General features: G+C 46.0%; 1 protein-coding gene across 2 annotated transcripts in view; it reads left to right on the forward strand.

Annotated features, from left to right (window-relative positions):
* Positions 1-17,903, forward strand: part of BMS1 (BMS1 ribosome biogenesis factor) — a 40,361-nt gene that overhangs the window by 1,545 nt on the left and 20,913 nt on the right. For both annotated transcript variants that reach the window (XM_058671210.1, XM_058671209.1), the window contains exons 3-12: positions 259-449; positions 1,272-1,351; positions 5,574-5,762; positions 6,569-6,711; positions 7,260-7,381; positions 7,645-7,838; positions 8,464-8,603; positions 12,196-12,953; positions 13,137-13,238; positions 14,132-14,289. In XM_058671210.1, the coding sequence (XP_058527193.1) occupies positions 259-449; positions 1,272-1,351; positions 5,574-5,762; positions 6,569-6,711; positions 7,260-7,381; positions 7,645-7,838; positions 8,464-8,603; positions 12,196-12,953; positions 13,137-13,238; positions 14,132-14,289 (2,077 nt within the window). The remainder of the gene's footprint in view (positions 1-258; positions 450-1,271; positions 1,352-5,573; positions 5,763-6,568; positions 6,712-7,259; positions 7,382-7,644; positions 7,839-8,463; positions 8,604-12,195; positions 12,954-13,136; positions 13,239-14,131; positions 14,290-17,903) is intronic.

Here is a 17,903-nt window from a genome sequence, read left to right on the forward strand (position 1 = left end):
TATCAATTCTTGTCCATTAGTGATATACAGCCTCGGTGTTTCCGTTTTACTTAGGAAACAGATTGATCTGTCTACAGTGCTCCACTCCCTAAGTCCTTTAGGCTTGTGTGTGTTGACTGTTGGGGCCGGAAATGATCCAAGTGAGTTAGTTCCATCTGTCAATTGTCTGCTCTGTCTGAGATCTATGCTTGCTAGGGCCTTATCTTCTTTTGTATTGTGTAAGTCAATGTGCTTTTTTTTCTTTTTTGAAATAAATAGGACTCAGGATTTGAAGACAAAAAAGCATCACATTCCAGTGGTTGATCGAACTCCCCTGGAGCCCCCACCCATAGTAGTGGTGGTGATGGGGCCCCCGAAAGTTGGCAAGAGCACTTTGATCCAGTGCCTCATCCGGAACTTCACCAGGCAGAAGCTGACAGAGATCAGGGGCCCTGTGACCATTGTATCAGGTGAGGGGTGCTGCTGTGGAGCCTAAAGCCTCACATCCCGTTCCCCGGGAAACTGATGGACATGTGCTGTTGGCAGGCGTTAGTTTGGTTGATTTGGCCTTGGCCAGTGAGCTGCTTGGGGAGGCTGTTGGGCCTGGGCAGGCTGGCGTGTCATGGTGAGCCCGTTGATGTAGCAGACAGTGTGCACCTGCTGTGTGCTAAGTGCCGCTGGCCCTGGTGAGACATGTTCTTGTGATGGTGAGAGGGGAATTTCCTTTTTTGCTGTAAGCACTTGTGCTTTCTGGGGGTGGAGGGGTGTTGAGTTTTGTGCTTGAGGGCAGATGAAAGAAATTCCCCAAATGGCAGAGGTAGCATTTGGAGTCTTGTGGCACAGGGGTGACACAGATTGAGACTTTTCTTTCTCTTTGGGGCATTCTTGGCCATCTCCTGTTTGCCTTGATGCAGGGATGGTTGTTGGTCGGTGGACATGTAGTTGTGTTAGGTTTGTGGATGTTCTTGGCTGTAGTGAGAGCACAGGGACATTGGATGGGGCTGCAGACCAGCGGGACCATGGTCTACATGGAGCCCTTCCAGTGACCGTCTTACCTGTTGGAGCGCTTTACTCACCTGGGTAGGCTTTTCGTGTTGTTGTAAATAAAAAAATACAACAAGATGTGATTTGCTTCACACTCTTGTTCTTTTAAGAACAGATTTTTTTCTGCATGTTCAAGTCAACTGATGTAGCATTTTATTGGATGTGATTTTAAAGTGTTGGAGTTAATGTGTGTAAAGTCTTTTCCCTGGGGTTCCCAAATAGTAAAATGTAGCTCTTTTCATTTACAGGTAAAAAGCGCAGACTCACAATCATCGAATGTGGGTGTGACATTAACATGATGATTGACCTGGCCAAAGTAGCAGATCTGGTAAGGCAGTGGGTGTGGCCTGGGTTTCTTTTCTTTTTTTCCCTCTTTCCATTTTTTATTATATTTTTGACAATCTTTACTTAGTTGATTAAGGCAAAAGTGTTCTAGGGCTATAGGAACGTAGGTAAGACTATTATTTCCATATTGTTTCCTTTATGTATCTGAGGTAAAAGGGAAAATTGAGCGAGAAGCTTCACCCAGTCTTCCTCCCACCCTAGGTCCGGATGTGGGGCATGCTCTGAGATTCTTGCTCAAGTTCTTTTGGTAGTTCACCAGTTATGAATCGCTGCCAGTCTTTCCACTCCAAGCATGATGAGGTCGTTGGAGAATCCAGTGATTGACATGGTCCATCATAGAGTCTCTGCCCAGGTTTTCACTGCCAGCATATAGCTCAGGTGGTTGATTGGCTTGTTTTGTCTTTTTCTTTTCATGGTTAGGGTTCTGACTCAGGCAGTTCAATTGGGGAGATCCCCAAAGAAACTTTGAGGTGTTCCCAGACCAGATTCTTGTATGTACTAGCAAGTACAGGGCCCAGCACAGTCCATTGCCCCTATCAGCTGGTGGTTGCAATTGCTGGGTTGGTTCTGTTTTCAGCCCCGACTTCCACTGGAACCTGTGGGTGTTGCAGTCCAGCCTGGTTCTGCCCAACACATACTCGGCCCTTGTATAAACCCGTGGGAGCTGCATCCTATTTGGAGTGACCCACAATAACCCCCACCAGGCCTGCGCCCGGCCCTGGTTTGCCAGTATGTGTAGCAGACTAGTCCTGTCTGTCCCACATCCCATTTGGCTCTCATACATGTCAATGGGTATTAAAGCCTAGTTCCATCTAATCAGTTCAACTATCCAGCCCTCACGGATGTTGTTGGGTGCCTCTCTGTCTATCCACCCCCGTCCCTGTCCTAGATTTCTTGTTCTGCCGTGGGAATGGTAACCCAAGAGGGAGGAGCCCACTGTGTCCCTCCCAACCTCTCCCACTCCTGAGTTATGCACTCTCCAAGTGGTTCTGTGGTTTGACTTGACAGAGTTAGCCCCCCCAATTCTGCCAACTGATGCTGCGGCTAAGCCCAAACAACCCTCACCCACTCTAATTTTGGTTTGCACCAGTAGGAATCATCAGCCCAGCCTGGCCTCCCTGATCTAGTACATGAGGTGCACAGGTGCTGTAGCCCTGATTAGTCTGGTTTGCCCCCATCCCGGCTCACGCTCTCCAGTGGGAGTGGCTGTCCAGTAAGGGAACCCCCACATATTCCCCCTGCTGGCTCTGCCCCCTTCTTCCTGGTTCTCACGTGTGCTGTTGGGTGCTGCGGTCACATCCAGTACAGGCAACCTCACCTTGGCATTCCATATAGTGCACTGGTTTTTGTTGTGACCGAATCTGGCTCGACCCACACTCTGTTCCAGTGCTCGGATTTGCCAGTGGATGACGTGAACCTATTCACCCTGTCTGCCCCTGACCCATGCCAAATGTGTGCTAGTGGGAAACTCCATGGCCTGTTCTGGGCTGTTTCCTATCATGCCTCTTGGGCTTACCTGTTGGGTCTGTGTCCTGCCAGAGAAGTTGCCCAGGCTCCTCCATCAGAACCCCTCCCAATGCCAGATTTTGCGCATACTAGGGGGGTCCATGAGCCAGCCCTACTCAGTTCACCTCCTGTCCTAGCAGGATCAGTGTTTTTTTCTGACTGGTGGCCTGGGTTTCTGATAGAGGCTTAGAGCAGTGTGTGACAGGCTGTTTAACCCTCGTGGGAGGGAAGAATGTTTAGTGATTAGGAGGTTTAGTGAGTATGCTAGTGGATCCAGAAGATGGGGTTGAGTTATTGTTGTTCTTAGCATAAACATGAAGTGAGTAAAGGGAGAGCTATTTTAAAGCAAACCACAGGATGAAGAAAATCTTTGGTGAACGTTACTGCTAAAAGCTCATTAGTTTATAGACGCACATTCCCACAGATGAAGCTGTAAGAAATGTGCAGGGCAGTGTTAGAACAGCCTTCTGCAAGGTTAGTTTGCATAACCCTGAGTGCGTCCTGGAAGTGAAGAGGTGTGATCTTCTTATCACGTAGACATTGCAGCTTCCAGCAGTTAGAAAACATGGAAGGATGAGAACCGTGCTGTTCAGCAAACATGAAGTCATGTACACACAGGCCAAAACCATCCCGATCAGGAATTTGGGGGTGGGAGATCCCTCCTTTTTGTTTCGCGTATTCAGCTTTTGCTGGGGAACTGTTTGGTTTAGGGAGCTGTGAATTTTGCCTTTTGGTGGAAGACTCCTAAATTTAAAAAAAAAAGTAAATATAGTGTTTTAAAAACTGTCAGAGTCCGAAGTTGCAGTCAAGTTTTGGACCTCTACTTACTTGCTATGAGTGAAAACTCATACTGTTTTCAACACAAAGTAGCATAGCTAACTCAACCTGTGCATGTAAATGATTGAAACAGTCAAGTATAAAAGTCTTTAATTTCTCTATATGTAAAATATATCACATTCTATTTTTATGAGCATGCATATGAAGGGAGATTGTCTTTTCTGTGTGTTTTAATGTTTTCCGAAGGAACACATGCATTTGGTACAATACTCAGACTGGATCCAGTTTCCACAGACTACATACACGTTTTCTTCGACCTCTGGTTCCATTCAAAGCAGTATCCTTCCAGATGCCTTTGAACTGGACCATCTGTCACATGGGTTCAGTGTGTGCATGCTCATGTGTGTACTGGAAGGGTCATAAAGACTGTGACTTGGTCAATGGAGGTTGGCAGCCAAGGAAGCCAAGTTGCTTCCTACCTGTTCTTCCTGTCCTACAACAAATGGGTTTGCCTGTTGGTATCTCATGGTATGAGGCAGAGTGTCAGGATACTCTGTAGCAAGTCCCCTGGACTTGAACTTGTTCCATTGTGACTGCGGAATTGTGCAGGCTTGGCCTGTAGTCTGCAGAGGTTTGTGTGCCTTCTCACAACTGCTAGCAGCCTACCTTCGTGTATATCACGGGTCGGCATTGGAGATGCTCCGTAGTTTACTCTAAGATGGGTATTTCTGTGTTTGTCATTTTAAGTTAACAATGTAAAGGTAAGCACAGAGATGTCTTTTCATTTCTAATGCTAGAATTCTGTAAGAATTGACTCAAATACCTTTGCATGTTTAAAGAGTCTTAAACTCTAGACATTATTCTTATAAGTTATTGATCGTCATAATTTTACCATCATGAATTCTAAACTGCTGATTTAAAAACATTTTTTTCCTGGGCCCAGCGGCGTGGCCTAGCGGCTAAAGTCCTCGCCTTGAACGTCCCAGGATCCCATATGGGCGCCGGTTCTAATCCCGGCAGCTCCACTTCCCATCCAGCTCCCTGCTTGTGGCCTGGGAAAGCAGTCGAGGATGACCCAAAGCTTTGGGACCCTGCACCCGCATGGGAGACCCGGAAGGGGTTCCTGCTTCCTGGCATCGGATCGGCGTGCACCAACCCGTTGTGGCTCACTTGGGGAGGAAACATCGGATGGAAGATCTTCCTCTCTGTCTCTTCTCCTCTCTGTATATCCGGCTTTCCAATAATAATAAATCTTTAAAAAAAGAAAACCATTTTTTTCCTGAGCAGTTACATAATACTCATGAACTCGTAAGTTAAGATCTTTTTACCACATATTTCCTAAGCAAAGAAAAAGAGAAGAACAGATTGGTTTTCCTATGAGAAGATTGAAACAAACAGTTGGTTTTCTGTATACTTTAATTTTAAATATTTGCCACTTTTCTACTTTTCTAATGCTAGAGACCTGTTTGGCTTAAAAAATAGCTTATTAGAAACATAATCCGTATTGCTTCAGAAAGGGCTAAAGTAGTCGTGGCTCTCTTACTTGCTTCTCATATACCTCAATTCTTGAAGTCAAAGTCTTGGTAGGCATTATTTTATAGTGGCCTCTTCACACCAATCATAGGGTAGAAGCCCCTGTCAGATAGGTCCCTGAGTCACTTGGTTGGGGCTAGAGCAGAAGATAGCAGTCTGTCTCTGCAAAGGGCCTGAGAGAGAGCACACATTTGAGGTTCTGTGGGTCACGTAGTCTCCTACTACTGAGTGCCGCCATTGTAGTAGGAGAGCAGCCATAGACAGTATGTAAATGAATTCATACTTCTGTTTCCCACTGGTGTTCCTGCCGGTGGCCATGCCTTGCTCTGCATGCCTTGGTCTAGATGGTCTGTTTCTGAGGTTTTCATGAGAAAGTGCTTTGTTTCCAGGTGCTGATGCTTATAGATGCCAGCTTTGGATTTGAAATGGAGACATTTGAATTTCTAAACATCTGTCAAGTTCATGGATTTCCAAAAATTATGGGAGTTCTCACCCACCTAGACTCCTTCAAGCATAATAAGCAGCTGAAGAAGACAAAGAAGCGGTTAAAACACAGGTTCTGGACAGAGGTCTACCCGGTAGGAAGAGAAATAATTGTTGGGTATTGTTGTGTTTCTTCTTTGTTTAAGGCAGAGAGGTAGAGTTTCCATCTGCTGATTTATTTCTCAAACGTGCCAACAGTCTAGGCTGCAGCAGGTACAAGTTTGAAGCCCAGAATTCATTGTTGGTCTTCCACCTGGGTGACGTACAGGACTTGATCTGTCACCTGCTTCCTCCCAGGGTATGCCTTAGCAGGAAGGTGGAACGGAGAGCAGGGCCAGACCTGGAAACCCATGCACTCCAGTTTGGGAAGTCTTTACTGCTTCACCAGATACCTGCTCCTGTCCTTTTCAGATAGGCAGATTAAACCATCTCCGTGTCATTCACCTCCCGAGTTTTATGTTTTTGTTCACAGTCTCTGCATTGTATCTTTGAAGATGGTCTCTGTTCTACACCTCTTATGTAACCCACTGATCCCTGTACTGCCCACACCAGGCACCTTGTAGCTTGGGTTTGGACTTGTAACTTACTGTAGTTAGAAAGTTCTCCTAGTTATCAGGCCAAGAATTGCCGCCCTCCCTCTGTCCCTTCGTGGTGCTGTGACCTGTTCATCACAGTATCCCTTGTAGGTTCAGGACTCTCACTACCCTCTGCGTGTCTGACATGCTGCCACTTCCCTGGGGGAGCAGTGTACGCTTGTAGGCTCCTCATGCAATAAGTCTAAAGGAAGTTTGGGGACGTGGTGTAACCGGGTTCTCCCAACTTTGTCTTACTTATTTGGGGATTTTATTTTAATGCATATCTGCAAGAATTTAATTTTTATTATTTTTTTAAAAACATTTAGGGTGCAAAGCTCTTCTACCTTTCTGGAATGGTACACGGAGAATATCAGAACCAAGAAATTCACAATCTGGGCCGTTTTATTACAGTCATGAAGTTCAGGCCTCTCACGTGGCAAACCTCCCACCCTTACATTCTGGCAGACAGGTAAATGAATGTATACTTCAAAGCTAAAAAGGCTGGGAAACTAACAATGATGGAGCTTCCTTTGTGCTGTACCTCTGAGAGAGCTGGACCATGCCATGTTGAGAAAAATGGGAGGATTTTGAGGTATTTGGTGCTAAGGGTGTGGCCCCACGCGCCTTTCTGCTGGTGCTGTTTATGCTCGCGTGCCCAGTTACCCAGTGTACCTTCACATTGCTTCCTCTGTGCTCTTCCTGTTTTCTGAGCTCAGAAGACCCTTTCCTCCCCCACCTTCCGGAATCATTGCTGCAGTAAAACCTAGACCACAGGTCTGTTCTTTCAAACCTGGAGAATGTGATTTTTCTGGTGTCTGGGGGCGTGTGTATCACATGAAACCTGTGAGACATGTGCTCTAGGGCTTGCTCCTTTTCCCCCGACGGGAATGTGAGCTGTCTTCCTTATTTCTGTATTTTCTAGTTTGGTAAATTGGAGCAAGCATTATCAGCATGTAAAGGGAGGTATACGAGGACTGTGACAGACTTCTGCCCCATGATGGACTTTTCTTGTTCTAGGATGGAAGATTTGACCAACCCCGAGGATATACGAACAAACGTTAAATGTGACCGCAAGGTGTCTCTTTATGGTTACTTGAGAGGAGCACACTTGAAAAATAAAAGCCAAGTCCACATACCAGGTACCTCCCATGGTTGAACCTGCTGTGCTTGAAGAACACTTGGGAGGACTGAGAAATGGCCTAACGGGGGAGCCCACCTCGCTGGAGGCATTTAAAGTAGGCCAGCTGTGCATAGGTGTGGAGCAGACACTGTTGTGGTCTAGCTAAAGGCACGGTCCACATTTGAACGATGCGCCTAGTTCTCCCTGTGTATGGGTTTAAGGTCGCTGACCCACGTGGGCCCCGTGGCCAGCTGGCATCTCTTCTCGGCTTCTGTCTTGCAGGTGTAGGAGATTTTGCCGTGAGCGATGTCAGTTTCCTCCCAGACCCCTGTGCTCTTCCTGAACAGCAGAAGAAGCGCTGTTTAAACGAGAAGGAGAAGCTGGTGTACGCCCCTCTCTCGGGAGTCGGCGGGGTGCTGTATGACAAGGACGCTGTGTATGTGGACCTGGGCGGCAGCCATGGTTTCCAGGCACCGGTGAGGAAGCCAGCTCAGTTCTGACCCACATCGTTTCCTCTGCGTCTGTCGTTCTATCACAGACAGGAGTGTACTCCGGTTTTACTTACTTTGTATTCCCATCAATGAGACAGGCTTCCGTGTGTGTTGTAAATTCACAAATAGGATGGTACATTTTCCCAAGCAGGAAGGATGAGCCCTGCCCTCCATGCTCCCCTAATCCACACCTCAGTGTGGGTACCTCTGCACCTAGGCCTCTTTGTGCAATACAGCATTTTAGCTCCAACTTTTTTTTTTCTTTGTCATTTTGTTTCTCACATTCCAAATGGCTTCATTCTGTTTGTTAAATGGACTCTCTATTTTTTATTTCTTAGTTGTATCATGGACATTTAACTGTGTAGCTTTAGGACCTAAAGGTTTTTCCAGCCAAGTGTTTGAGTGATTTTGGGGCTTTCTCTTTCAAGTAGTAAGAAGTTCTTGGGAGCCGTGTTTGGATAAAATCTCCTTGGAGGGCCCTCGCCCTTGGAGTGTCCTTGGCAGGAGGAGGCATGGAATGCCTGTGCTGCCCTCTCCCCGTGGCCTTGGCAGGAGGAGGCATGGAGTGCCTGTGCCTCCCTCACTTGTCCTCTTCCCATGATCTTGGCAGGAGGAGGCAGGACCCACCCAGGAACTTGTCCAGAGTCTCATCTCCACCCACTCCACTATTGATGCCAAGATGGCTTCAAGCAGAGTGACTCTCTTTTCTGATTCCAAACCTCTGGGGTCAGAGGACATAGACAACCAAGGGTAAGTCTGCCTTTTCTCTGTTTTCAGTTTTTTAAAAAAGTATGCATAGGAGATGATGTTGACAGATCTGCAATCCTAGCATGTTTTGGTGGGAGTTTTTTCATTCTAGGTTGTTTCGCTTCACTTTGCTTTGCGTATGCACGTGTTTTAGGGCTCCTTTTACTTAACATTATGTGGGAATCTTTTTGCAAAATAAAATATAAGATTGGTTCTTTTGACAAATCCATAGTATTACTCAAACACTAACAAGTCCTTGGCATAGTTTGCTTGTAGTTTGTTAGGACGCCTGGGGCCGCTTGGCTTGGTTTGTCGGTCATATACTGCAGCGAGTCAGGGAGTCTTTCCAGGGGCTACAGGACTGTGTGTCTGGTGTCTGCAAGTAGGGTAGATTTCTGCTTGTCTGTGGTTCATGTGAATTATGTTTTGGTCTGGGTTGAGAATTTGTGTTCCTTTTTATGCAGTGGGCGACAAACATTGGTTTTGTTATTGTTGATTTCTGAATCTCAGTAAAAGCTTATCTGAAAGTGACTTTTTATTTCAGATCTTTTAAAAATTATTTTGACATAGTTGATTAGGGCACAGAGGGTCAAGGGCTACAGGAAAGTGGGTAAGACCGTTGTTTCCACACTCTCTTTTTTTTCCCTGTATCTGAGGTAAGGGGGTAGTAAAGGAAAAAGCCACATCCAGTCTCCCACCCATCCCAGGGTCCCCAACATGAGGCATGCTCCAAGGGCGCTGTTCAGGTGGTTTTGACAGTTCAACAGTTCTGAATTGCTGCCAATCTTGAAAGTGACTTTTTTTTTTTAAGATTTATTATTATTATTGGAAAGCCAGATATACAGAGAGGAGGAGAGACAGTGACTTTAAAAAAAAAATACTAATTTGAAAATCAGAGTTAAGAGAGAGAGAAGAGACAGATTTTCCTTCCTCTAGTTCACTCTCCAAATGGCTACAATGCTTGGAGTTGGGCTGGTCTGAAGCCAGGAACCTGGAACTTATTCTAGGGCTGCAATATGGATGAAGGGGCATCTTCGGTTGGTTTTCCTGGACACATTTAGTAGGGAGCGGGAGCTAGAAGTGGAGCAGCCAGGATTAGAACCAGTATTCATTTGCGATGCTGCTTCCAGAAGCAGAGGCTTAACCTGCCATGGCTTGACTCTGGTCCCTGTCTCTTTTATAATTGGTTCCAACATACATAATCTAAAGATTTATTTTATTTATTTGAAGGACAGACTTTGAGAGGGGATGGGGAGAGAAAGAGATATTCACCTCCCCAGATGGCTGAAACACCATGAGCTGGTCCTGGCTGAAGTCAGGAACCTGGACCACCATGTCTCCAGTGTGGTGGTAGGGCCCAAGTCCTTGGGCCATCTGCTGCTCCCCAAACACATTAGCAGGGAGTTAGGCTGGAATTGGAGTAACCGGGGTTCAGTCAGTGTTCCAGTATGGGATGCCTGTGTCACAAGCAGTGATTTAAGCTGATGTGCCACAGTGCTGGCCTCCCGAAGTATCTGTTGTTAGGATCCATGTGGTTGTTAACTAGCATCTCATCTCTCTGGGTTCTTCTGGTAATCCTGTGTAGATATTCTTTCTGACTTCATTATTTATAATAATTCTACTGTTACATATTACACACAAAATTGACTTTTTCTGTGCAAGCAGTCATTTTGTAATGGCTGTTTTCTAATTTGCTCATTCTCTTAGGACACAGTTTTTGGTTTCTCTAATCAGTGTTTTACTTTATATGTAAGAAGCTTCATGTAGTTATTTCATCATGTGGTTTTAGCATCCGAATTTTTTTTTTTTAAGATTTATTTTATTTGAAAGGTCAGAGTTACAGGGAAAGGGAGAAAAATATTTATTTTTTCTTAATTTTGATAATCTTTACATAGCTGATTAGGATGCAAAGGATCAAGGGCTACAGGAAAGTCGGTAGACCGTTGTTTCCACATTCTCTGTAGAAGAGATTTTTTTTTTTGTCTGCTGAATCATTCCCCTAAATGACTGTAACAACCACAGTTGAGTCAGGTCACAACTGGGAGCTAGGAGCCTCCTCTAGATTTCTCACATGGGTGCAGGGGCCCAGGGGCTTGAGAACTTGAGCCACATTCTCCTGATTTCCCAGACCATGAGCAGGGAACTGGGTTGGAACTGGTACAGCCAGGAATCAAAATGTCAGTTCCAGCAGTGATGACCTTGAAATGGTGTTTTTCTTCATATGTGTTTCTGTGTTCCTTCTACATCAGAGAGCTGACATCGTTGGGCACAGATGCTTCCTCCTTTGCTCCACTATCTCTTAAATAATGGCCTTTAGTCCGTGTGTTATTTATTTTTCCATTACTGTCATTCTTTCTGCTGCCTGTCTTGTCCCAGATTTGGCTTTGGGAGTCCTGTGTCTACTGTGTGCTTTTAGTAGTTTCTATCAGTCTTAGCGTGCTTCCTTATACTTTCTCTCTCTCTCTCTCTCTTTTTCTCTCTCTCTCTTTTTAATTTAATCTTATTTTTAAGCGGAAAGAGACTCTTCCATCTGCTAGCTCACTGCCCAGACAAGAATGGACTAGACCCAAGCTGGGAGCCTATAACCTAAACAGGGTGTCCCACTCGGCTGTCCAGGCTCCGGGCATCATCTGCTGTCTCCCAGGGTGTGTTAGCAGGAGGCTGAACCTGGAATTATGCAGGACTCGACCCACATACTGCAGATGGGGGGAGGCGTCCTCACTGCCGACAAGACAGGGTGACTGAGGTTCATTTTGTCTGCCTCGGGCCTGGCTCAGCTTGTGCTCAAACGTTTGAGTAGCGCAGGCCTTGAAACTAATCAGTCTTGTGGGGAGAACCCAAGTACCTATGTAACTGTGTCACATAATACAATGTAATTAATGAAGTAAAAATAATAAATAATTAAAAAAAATATAATAAAATCAAAAAAAAAAAAAAACTAATCAGTCTTCACGAAGGTCTACTGTATGTTAACTTTTTTTGTTTTGTTTTGTTTTAAGATTTAGTTATTTTTTATTGGAAAGTCAGATATACAGAGAGGAGGAAAGACAGAGAAGAAGATCTTCCTTCTGAGGATTCACTATGCAAGTGGCCGCAGCGCAGCTGGCGCTGAGCTGAACTAAAGCCAGGAGCCAGGAGCTACCTCCGGGTCTGCCACGTAGGTGCAGGGTCCCAAGGCCTTGGAGCGTCCTTGACTGCTTTCCCAGGACACAAGCAGGGAGCTGGATGGGAAGCTGGGCCACCGGGATTAGAACTGGCGCCCATTTTGGATCCCGGCAAGTTCAAGGCAAGGACTTTAGCTGTTAGGCTGCGATGCCAGGCCCATACTACTTTCTCAGCTGATTTTTAAGAATTGAAGTTTTTTTGAAGATAGTTTATTTTTAAATTATTACTGTTCTCTAAATTCCTCTGAAGTGTGATGTTAGGAATAAATACCATGCCTCAGGTTGCTCATTTGGGGTTTTTCAGATCTTTTTTTTCCCTGTGCTAGGTCATATTGAAGCATTCCTTGGGCTGTTTTATTTCTTTGATTGCTGCTTTTTGATTAGCTAATTCTTACACAAATGGGATTATTCTGCATTACTTGTTGCTATAGACTCTGGATGCCCAAAGAGGAAAAGCAAACGGATCCGAAAACTGGCCGAGTGCGCCGGAAAGCCATATTTGAAGATAAAGACGATGAGTCTGGAGATAGTGACGATGAAGACGATGATGAAATGTCTGAAGACGACAGGTTGGGAAATGGCTCGAGTGACGAAGAAATGGAAGAGGAGGGAGATGCTGAAATGACTGAGAAGTATACGAGTGTCCAGGGTGTCAAACGGCAGAAGCTGGCGCCGGAAGAAGACAGTGAGGAGGAGGATTTGCCAGCCTTTGCGGACAGTGACGATGACCTTGAGAGAAGCTCCGGGGATGAAGGAGAAGCCGAGGAAGCCGATGAAAGCAGTGATGAAGAAGACTCCATGGCAGAGAGAGAGCGGTCCATTCAAGGGTTGAAGGCCATTGGAGAGCGTAAGGTAGGCCAGGCTGCAGCTGATCGCAGCAGCGACCATTCGAACCTGAAGGCTTGGCCAGCGAGGAAGGCAGCGCTCACCTCTGACTCGGGTCACTGCACAGCTGAGGAGGCGTGTGGATCTGAAGATGAATCTGAGCAAGGCTCCTCACTCAGTTCACAGGAAGGTGACTCAGAAAGTGAGCAGGGCCTTAGGGAAAAACTTGCAGAACCTTCTCAAGTAGGCCGGGGTCAGAAACCAGCCCCAGAGAACTTCACTGAGGAGACCAGCGACATAGAAGACTTACTAAAGGAGGAGGAAGATTACATAGAAGAAAATAACTATTCCACAGAAACTTCAGGTATGCTTGAATTTAATTGCCTAGTGCCGTAAACTTGGCACTCAAGATACACAACGTTAACATTTGCAGATTTTGTTAGTTGTTGGAAATGTCGCATCTTAAATGAATTTAGGGTGCGTGAGTGGTGAGTTTGAAGCAGGCAGGTCAAGAAAGCAGACGTAATTGTGTGTTGTTTCCTTTCAGGAGCCCTCAAGTGGAAGGAAGACCTTTCTAGAAAGGCAGCTGAGGCCTTCTTGAGGCAGCAACAAACAGCTCCAAATCTTCGGAAGCTTATTTATGGGACGGGTAAGGAACTGTGGGTCAGAGCTGGAATCCTTCCAGTCTCAGATTCGTGTCTGAGGTAGAAGTGAGGGAATTGTTTGGAGCACGTGAGGTGGGACTTCTAACCACCCTACTTCCCGTTGTATTTTACATTTGGCTGATGATTTTAGGCATTGGCCTATAAGGACTACAGATTGTTCATGTAAAATAGTTACAATTTTACAATGAAACTTCTGGTGCACGTACTATCCATTATGTCACTTCGTACCTCCTACTTAATATTCTGGAGAAGTTTTGTTTTATGAAATTTTCTACCAGAAAACGAATTCTCCTTGTAAGTACGTTTTCGCTTTTTGAGCATGAGAACCATGTGTATCCATCCTGTTCTCCCTTTTGACTTTGTCCTCTAATTTTATATTTTTCAAAAACTGTTTGTGTGTCGTTGTCTTTGGAAACAATAAGAACAATAATGAAGAGAAGCTGCCCAGTTTCATGCTCAGACCAAGGCCACTCGAGTAGATGTTTGTTCATTAAAGGTTCCGCATGACCTGATTCTCATTCAGGTTTGGTTGAAGCCCCCTTTGCGACTGGAGACTCAACAGCTCTTGCGCGATAATTTAAAGCTCTGCCCTAAGTTGTCCCTTCTCGCTCCTGAATCCTTGCTCCTCAGTGAACCCTCTGCTGTGGCCTTGCAGGAAGGCAGGAATCCTGCATATGGAGCAGTAGGTTCCTTTTCTTTGTGACTCGTCCACTCTCTCGGTGACTAACTCCCTCAGGGTCACCACCATCCTGCCACACGGAGCACCCTCCTCGGTCCCCTGGGTTGTAAGATGTGTGGCCTAACCCGCTGTGAAGTCAGTGGATCCTGTGTGATTGTAGTCTTTCTTCTGACCTTTCCGTCACGGTGGTCTCTTCAGTGACAGAGGACAATGAAGAGGAAGATGCTGATGCCCGAGAAGAGCTTGGTGGGTTGTTCCGTGTGAGCCAGCCTGACAGAGGGTGTAAGCACAAGGCTGACTCTTTGGACTGCTCCAGGTTTCCCGTGGAGGCACCCCATGATTGGGATTTAGAGGAGGTAAGGCTGTGTAGTGTGTTGGATTCCTAAGGCAATTAGGGAGTTGTTTGAGAAGCTCACATGATTTCAGTATTGTTTGCTTTTTGTTGGTTTTTTTATTCTTGTGAAGGGTCATTTTTCAGATGTTGGGGTAGGTATTTCCTATCTCCTCAGCAATAACGTGTTCAGAGTTTATTTGGGCCAAGCTCCTGTGCTATGGGGAAAAGAAAAACATCCAGCTTCTAGTGTGGCTAGATAGTAGTGCTCTTGAACCTGAGGCATTACATCTTTGAAATCTTGTGTTTTTAACTGGGATACACACTTCGTGTCCTGAGTTTGCATTTTTAGTTTCTGCCATTTGTAAGCAGAAGTCCTTGAACACTTGTGAATAATGTTCTCCGAGCTCACCACTCCCGTGATGCGGTGCTCTAGCTTGCCATGGCATGAGTCTTAGACACTTCTGCCTCTGTTTTCTGGAGCGTTCTGATCTGCTCAGGGCTGACTGGCTCTTGGTCCTTGTACTTAGATTAACTGTAATAATTCCTCAGGGAACCCTCTCACCTTCACATGACCTGTTGTAATGGACTGCATGGCACTTACTACATTGTGAGATATAACTTAACTGTTTTTATGGTAAATTTTAAGACGTAAAATCGTCATGCAACTTTTAACGAATCAACTGCTGGGAGGTGAATGAATGCCGCTGTAACCATCGCTCACACCAAGAGCACAACCTTGGTGTCCGCTAGCCATGCTGCGTGAAGTCATCCCATGAGGATCCCTTCCTCCTGTGGAGGGAACCTGTGCAGACCCTGGGCAGTCCTTTCCTTTTCTTCCTGATTGCATCCTCAAAGGTGGCATCACCAATGGCATACCTTAGTTTTACCTGTGTTTTATTCATGGATTTTGCTCTGCCTTTTCAGTCTCTTAATTCATATTTTTTCCTTCCCCTCATCTTTCTTTTCCCTTAGGTTTTATTTTAGTTTGTGAGTTCTTTCTGGCTCTCGCGGTTGCCTCACCTGCCAGGTGCTGCTGGTCAGACTCTCTGTTTCACTAGCTGAGCCCTGGTGATGGCTGTCTCCCAAGTGCCAGCTGTCCAGTGGGCTCTTGAGCACTTTTGATGTGGCTAGTAAGAGCAGAGAACTGTGTTTCGTTTTAATTATATTTTATTTACTCGTAAAATAGGTTAAGTGCCCACATGGTTGCAGCTACTATGGATGAGACGTTTAGAAGTTTGATAGAATGTGGGTTTGATTTTTTTTGTTTGTTTCTTTGTTTAGGCACATAAAATGTCTCTTCGTGGTGTTAGCAGTTGCTGACACTCAGTGCCCAGAACCACTCTTTTTTTTTTTTTTAAAGATATTATTATTGGAAAGCCGGATATACAGAGAGGAGGAGAGACAGAGAGGAAGATCTTCCATCCGATGTTTCACTCCCCAAGTGAGCTGCAACGGGCCGGTGCGCGCCGATCTGATGCCGCGACCTGGAACCTCCTCCGGGTCTCCTACATGGGTGCAGGGTCCCAAAGTTTTGGGCCGTCCTCGACTGCTTTCCCAGGCCACAAGCAGGGAGCTGGATGGGAAGTGGAGCTGCCGGGACTAGAACCGGCGCCCATATGGGATCCCGGCGCGTTCAAGGCGAGGACTTTAGCCGCTAGGCCACGCCGCCGGGCCCCAGAACCACTCATTTTTAAGGAGATAAAACTGGTGCTGTTCTGCTCAGTGATTTCTCTTCATCATGCCACTGAGTACGCCTACTGAGATGTTTGCCCTCATCTGCCATTCGGTTATGTAGAACCGTGTAGGCAGGATGAATGCTTGAATCTTGAATGGAAGGACATTCCAAAAGTGGCTTCTTTTAACAGTATGAACTTACAAGTTTAAATGTAGTTGATATGCTTCCTTCTGCTGTCCTTGTTATTCTCACATTGCTCTTGTCTAACCTGTGAGGATCTTCCTATGGGCATCTGTGGTCCCTGTGACACATTCTAAGCCAGCATTGTCTTAGACATTTCCGACACCAGACCGACAGTCAACCCTACGAAGTCCTGGTTTCCTTTAGTAGAGAATGGTAACTCAGCATCTCAGCGGGTGTGAGAGCACCTGTGCTGTGGGTCAGCTGATGGTTCTTCCTAGGCCTTCTCGGTAGCCAGAGCGAGGGAAACACACCCTTCCAGGGCATGCTCAGGGCTAAACGCTACATCTGTGTTGCCACTGGAGAATTAGTTCCTGGTGAGTCTGAAGATGATGGGATTAGGAATTCATGTAATTGCTCGTTTTCAAATCTGATCACATTACAGAAGAATGACAGGGTAGCACTATGTGCTGCTGTTAATATGATTACTGGAAATGTTTTTTCTCATTTACTCTATTTCTCTTTGCTGAAGTGATTGTAGCATTTTGCTCTTCCAGCAGCCATGTGTGTGGGCTCCAGTTTCTCTACTCTTCCTCACTGCTCACCATTCAGTGTTCTGATTAAGCCATCCACGGAGGTGTGCAGTGGTGTCTCCTGGACTTACTGATTTATATCTCCTTGATGGCTAATTCCCTGAGCCATCTTGTCATGTGCTTATTGGCCATATGTGTTTATGTGTCCTTGAAGAAATGGACTTTTCAAATATCAATTTCTCATTTTTTTAATCTGTATTTTATGTTTAGTGCTTACATTTGGGCCACTGGTTAGGGTAGGGAGGGTTGAGGTATGGAGGAGGAGTGTGGGGCAAATGTTTACAGTTTTCCTTCTTTTTCCTCCTGTATCTGTAGAAGGAGGGGTAGAGGGTGGCACTCGTTGCTGCCAAGCTACATCCACATCCTGAGGTGACAGGGCAGTCATTTGATGTGAGAGCCCGATGTGGGGAAAAGTGTTCAAGGGAGTTAGTTGAGTGATTTTAATAGTTCTGAGACATTGTTGGTTTTCTTGCTTTAGGGCTCCAAGGTCTAGTTGAAAAAGTCACACACACCTAGATATTTGCTGCAGAGCTTGGCTAGGAGAATGGTCCAACCTGTGCTGTTTTCCATCCTCTGTCGGGGCACTCGACATCCTCTGACAACCTAGACGAACTGGCCGTCATGTCCTCTGTGTGTCTGGGCATGCTTCACTGCACAGGCATCAGCAGCTGAAGAGACCAAGACCTGATGTGTGCACTCCAAAGTTGGACCACATGTATTTTGATTTTTCCTGTGGTCGGGGTCTGAGTCCAGTGGTCTATCTGGGGAGTCCATCAGGAAGTCTCCTGACCTGACTCTTGTGTGGCTCAGCTAGTACAGGGTCTGCCTCAGTCTGTCACCCACATCAGCCTATGCACATAACATAGCAGTGAATGCAGTTGCTTGTTCATATCCATCCCCAACCCTATCTCCACACAAAAGAGCTGCAGCCCAGATCAACCCAGCCTGTCACAAATCCAGAAACTGCAGCCTAGTCAGAGCAACCCCTAGTTGTCCCCACCAGGCCCACCCCTAGCCTCTGTTCACCTGCAGATGCCGTGGCCTGGTCTGTGGAAAATTGTAGTAGTCCTTCCACACCTGTAAAGTATTCTCACACTTACCCAAACTCCCTTACGGGCCCTGGGGTTGTCTTCTGGAAGATCCACTGGCCACCCCCCAACCCCCAATCTTTAGAGAGAGAGAGAGAGA

Source organism: Ochotona princeps, chromosome 13 (assembly GCF_030435755.1).
Source record: "Ochotona princeps isolate mOchPri1 chromosome 13, mOchPri1.hap1, whole genome shotgun sequence".
NCBI classification, from domain to species: Eukaryota; Metazoa; Chordata; class Mammalia; order Lagomorpha; family Ochotonidae; genus Ochotona; species Ochotona princeps.